The sequence below is a fragment of the Pteropus alecto genome, unplaced genomic scaffold (genome assembly GCF_000325575.1).
Source record: "Pteropus alecto unplaced genomic scaffold, ASM32557v1 scaffold76, whole genome shotgun sequence".
Lineage (NCBI taxonomy): Eukaryota > Metazoa > Chordata > Mammalia > Chiroptera > Pteropodidae > Pteropus > Pteropus alecto.
This window is the reverse complement of record NW_006443138.1, coordinates 28,539,699-28,545,019: the sequence shown is the minus strand read 5'-3', so window position 1 is coordinate 28,545,019 and position 5,321 is coordinate 28,539,699. Positions and strand designations below refer to the sequence as shown.

The following is a 5,321-nucleotide window of genomic DNA, read 5'->3' as shown; positions in this document are numbered from 1 at the left end:
CGGCGAGAGCTCCTCATCCTCGCTGTTGCTGTCATATGCTACCTGATTGGGCTTCTCCTGGTCACTGAGGTGAGCAGGGATGGCAGCCTGCAGGCTGGGCCCCAGGGTGAGAGGACCATCGGTGACACCACTGACCCTTCTCAGAGTCACACTTTCCTCATCTGCTAAATGGGGGTGTCGACACCCTCATGGGGAGGTTGTAGGGACCACACAGTGGAATGTACCTGTGTTAGTTAACTCTCTTGAAACCAAACGCAAGCTGGCTTAAGCAGGAAGAGGAATTTGGGGGGTCATGGAGAGATATTTTGTCCTAGGTATGATTGGATCCAGTTACTCTAATAACGTGGTCAGAACTGCTCCTCTCTGTCTCCTGGCTCCGTTCCCTCTAGTAACTTCTTTCTTGGCCAGATTGTCCTCCTGATATTAAAGAAGGCTGGTGCAGCTTCAGGCTCACCTTCTGCCACCCACGCAGCCCCAGAGGAGAGAGAACGCCTTTTTCCTGAGTGTGTGGCCAGTATCCAGCCATGACTCTCCTTCAGGCCCGGAGCAGGGAGAGGGATGCTGGGCATACAAAACAGTATATGTCCACCACAGTCCCCAGCGTCCTTCCAGATGTCAGAAATCATTGTCCTGATGTTAAACGAGGGGCCGGAAGATAGAGACAGACACAGAAAACTCCTTTTAGATGCAAGGAATGACTTCCCGTGGGCTGGGCAGGATGGCACCCAGATGAGTGTTTGTCCTCTCGCCAAGGCCTCAGCCCCACCCCATTCTCCACAGGGCGGGATGTATATCTTCCAGCTGTTTGATTATTACGCTTCCAGTGGTATATGCCTGCTCTTCCTTTCAATGTTTGAAGTAATCTGCATCAGCTGGGTGTATGGTAAGTGGGGTTGGGGGAAGAACCTCTGGAACCCCAGAATGAGAGACTTGCCCAGGATGAGAGACAGGGTGTGCTAGGCTCTGGTTTCTATACGGTTTCGATTGCTGTCCTGGTTCTTTCTACTTGGGAAGTTTATCCATCACTGGGAACCTGGGCAGTTCTCATTACGCAGGTAGAACAGGGCTAATGACAACACTGAGTTCCTTGAATAGTGAGGGTCATTATAAATAACAGTGAACAGTTGTCTTGATACAAAGGCTGCCAGAGGTTCTTCCCCAGTGGGAATCCCAGTCAGAAGGGACCTTCACGGCCACTTAGTCCAATCCTCCACAGATTCTCACATTCCCTTTCAAAGTTATCACCCACATTTTGCTTGACCACGTCCATGAACAGGAAAATCATTCCTGTGTTTTTGCGGTACCTTTTCCAGTGTGGTTGTTGTGCATTTCTATCTTACACTGAGGTAAACTGTGTCTTCCACTGACTTCTTCCCACAGCCCTGGCCCCTCAGCTCTGAGATAACTGACCAGTGCTGAATGCCATACCATCCACGTTGTCTTAGTGCCTAATAACAATAGGGAGAGAAACCTTTAGTTACTGAGTCAACGTACTGCTGTGAGTGGGGCTCGTGTCACGTGCTATCTCACAATTGTCAAGAGAGCCCTTTACAGGGAAAAAGTGAGGCTCAGAGAGGTTACAGCTCTTGCCTGAGCTCACATAGCTAGTCAATGAATGAGCCATTATTGTACCCCAGGTCCGTCTGGCTCCACTGTACCAAGCTGTGGGGGACACATGGCCAATGTCACAAGGCTCAGGGCAGATAGAGTAAAGGGTGCCACGCACTGAGGCCTCAGGATAAACCATGAGTAGAAAAGTTTCATTTTCCTACCCTCAGCCTTCCTGTTTGGTTTCTCTTTCTCTCCTTAGAGGTGTCTCTTTCCTTCTCACTCAAGCATCTGGTGTCTTCCTGATTTTCCTCTTCTGCATTTCAGAACTTGCTCCCAGAGATGATCTGATAAACTTAACCCCAGATGGATAATGGTTCATCCACTTACTAGCTGTGTGAGCTCACGCAAGTGTAAATGGTTGATAAGCCTTAACGTGTTACACTTACTTAGCAGTATCTGGTTTTCAACTGGGGAGAAGTTTAGAAGCCAAAGGAATGACTCTTTAATGGGGGCATTTCCTGCCTACGTGACCAGAGGGAAAGTATCTTTTTTTGGTGAGGGGAAGCTAGCGGGGCCTTCCAAGTGTCTTCACCCATCTGGGACTCTTCACTTCTTAGGAGGCAGAACAAATGTGGAAACCGGAGGCCACTAAACCAAACCAGACAAAACCAGTCAGTGTTTTTACATACGCACCGCACTTTACTGAGAAAGCAGAGTGGTCCCTCTGAAGTCTAGAATCTAGACCATGGTTCCATTCCCTTCTCAGCAGCTGACTGGCCCTATATGAGCTTAGCGGGCTCTGTATGAGCAGTGGCACACTTGCCATTTTGCTGTTTTGACTTGAAACCGAATTCATCTTTACTATGCAGATGAATAAGCATCTGTGTAGTGTTGAGCCTGATTTTAGGCTCACACTCTCCTCTGTGGTTAGGATGATGGGGGTCTTCATCCCATGACAGGACGACAAGAGCCTGCACTGGAAGGTTGGGTGACTCTCTCCAGGGCCCCTGGCTTACTGGTGGCAGCTTCTTCTCTCGCCTCACTCCCTGAGCTGTGGCTGGGATGCCAGGGACCCATCTCATTCATGTACCCTGATCCAGTTTTCCCTCACAGGGTTGGGGGAAGAGCACAAAACCAGGTGAGTTGTTCCCAATATCCACGAGCTGTCCCCATCCTTCTGTCCTCACTCTTTCTCCACTGTGCCTGGGCAGGGGCAGACCGTTTCTATGACAACGTCGAGGACATGATTGGCTACCGGCCATGGCCCCTGGTGAAGATCTCCTGGCTCTTCCTGACCCCTGGGCTTTGCCTGGTATGTGCTCACCCAGCTACCCCTTTATTCCCTTCTGCCTCCAGCAGACACGGGGAGATGAGGAACAGGATGCCTGATTTCTGGGGCTCCTTCCCTGCCTGTCCAGTGACCTTGGGAGGCTGGTCCATTCCCTGGGATGTGTTGGTTCCCTTGCCCTTCTTTTCTGGGGCCATCTTTCCATCTGTTTGCTTTATCGTCCTTATGATCTATTCTAATTCTTGCTCCATCCCTTTCTCACAGCACCTCTATTCGCCTGCCTACTTTCCCAGTCATTGGTCTCTTTGTCTGCTTAGAGCTCCTTCATTTCCCCTCCCTTCCTTTATTTTTCTCCCCATCTCAGTCTTTGATGTGAGTGATGCCTGGGCCCACGATTTGCAAATGGTTTTTTACTATTCCACCTCAGAGATACACCACAGTGTATTCAACTTGTCCTCTGTCACTGGATATTTAAGAAGCTGAGGAGAGAGTTTCAATGGCTCTCTCTCTCTCCTATCTGTGTTTGCCTCTTTCTAGGCCACTTTCTTCTTCTCCTTGAGCAAGTATACACCTCTCACATACAACAACATCTATGTGTACCCTCCCTGGGGATACTTCATTGGCTGGTTCCTGGCTCTCTCCTCCATGGCCTGTGTCCCGCTCTTCATCATCATCACCCTCCTGAAGACCCAGGGTTCCTTCAAGAAGGTAGGAGCCTGGGGCATGTGATGAATTAAAGAGGGTGCTAAGCGGTGGGATTTGGGGGCCCAGCTCTGAAGGTAGGGCAACCCTGCAGTCTAACAGAAACTTAGAGACGTGTCTTTGAAGACTAGTCCAATAGTTTCATTTTCAGAACCATTCAAAAGTCCCAGAGTCCTAGACCTTCAGAATCTAGGCAGGTTAACTAAGGATAAACTGTCAAAGGGTTAAGGAGAAACTAAGTCACAAATAAGGACATAAATGGGCCCAGACCCAGAGGTTTATAGAGCGTAGATTCCTTGATCTTGGGAAACTGATAGATAGCTATCATTGTTCATCCCACGCATAGTCACTCCTGGGTTCTTTTTTTATCTTAACCCTTCCTGGGGGACCAATGCAAAAGGCTCCTTGTTTAGAGTTTGGGACATACCTTCCTGGAAGGGTATATAGCCAGTGTCCCACAAAGACATTACATCTATAGAAATCTATCTGGCCTACAAGTAGCAGAATATCCAACCTACAATGAGCAAATAGGCTAATTTTTTTCTTACACATCAAGAAGACCAGAGTCAGAGGTTGCTGGCATTTGGTTTAGCTGCTGAAAGAGGCTGTTAGGGACCAGACTCTTCCTAAATTTCTGCACTTCAATTGTAAGCATGTTGTATTTTCATCACAAGCTTATCACCTCATGGTCACAAGAAGGTTATCACGACTCTAGTCATTACATTGGCAATCCAGGTAAGAAGGAGGGGGAGGAGATGACACCAGAAACACCAGTGACAATAGTAATGTAGTTCTGCTGCTAAGAAGAACAATAATAGATACTTATTGAACATATAATAGTAATAATAAGAAAAATAGTAGTAATAAGAACAAAAATGATACTTACTGATAACTTACTTTGTACCAGGCACTGTTCAATGAGGTGTGTACTCTTATTATCCTCATTTTATAGATGAGGCACAAAGGGGTTAAATGGGTTGCCTAAGATTGCACAGGTAACAGAGCTAGGAGTGGAACCTAGGCAGTTCACACTTAAACACCATGTTATTGCCTCTTCTCAAAATATTTATTTATCCACCCATATGATTCTAGCTGCCCTCATGTACCTGGCCCTGTGCAAGCCCTTGGAGATACAGACATGAAGAAACATTTTTGCCTCTCTTACCAACAACACCCGCTCAATTCTTCTCTCCACAGCGCCTGCGACAGCTCATCACCCCTGACCCCAGCCTGCCACAGCCCAAGCAACACCTATGTCTGGATGGAGGAACCACCCAGAACTGTGGGCCCTCCCCAGTGAAGGAGGGACTGATAGTTGTGGAGAAAGAGACCCACTTGTAGAATGTGGCCAGAAGCCAGGTGACTCTCATCCAGGAGCCTGGGTCAGGGCCACCCTCTCCCTGCAATGGGCATCCTTCGCCTCTGTTCCCATCACAGCCCTGCTGAGAACCTTTGCGATGTCCCTGGGCACCCCCAGCCAGCGGCCAGACTCCCCTCCACGCCTCAGCTGGAGCAACTCTTCCTGGTGGGCTAAAGATGGTCCCACTGGAATATGCCACACTGTGAAGTGACTCCCTGTTGAAATACACCATCTTATTTATAAAAGAGGGTGGTCTTTTTGGAGTTCACCATCTGTTTATAACACATCATACTGTGTGGGAACCCCCACTGCAGAGATGTTTCCTATTAGAGTTTATTGTATTTGTGCATTGGGAGGATAACACCAATTGGAATACATTTCGTGATCTGATTCAGAGAGCACGATGGAACACATTGTTGG

The 5,321-nt window shown here is 48.2% G+C and overlaps 1 protein-coding gene across 1 annotated transcript in view; it reads left to right on the top strand.

The window, feature by feature from the left end:
* Positions 1–5,081, top strand: part of SLC6A12 (solute carrier family 6 member 12) — a 20,335-nt gene extending 15,254 nt beyond the window's left edge. The window contains exons 11-15 of the mRNA XM_015598438.2: positions 1–69; positions 781–883; positions 2,763–2,863; positions 3,377–3,547; positions 4,739–5,081. The exon at positions 1–69 is cut by the window's left edge and continues 4 nt beyond it. Of these exons, the coding sequence (XP_015453924.1) occupies positions 1–69; positions 781–883; positions 2,763–2,863; positions 3,377–3,547; positions 4,739–4,882 (588 nt within the window). The 3' untranslated portion in view covers positions 4,883–5,081. The remainder of the gene's footprint in view (positions 70–780; positions 884–2,762; positions 2,864–3,376; positions 3,548–4,738) is intronic.
* The last annotated feature ends 240 nt before the right edge of the window (positions 5,082–5,321 follow it).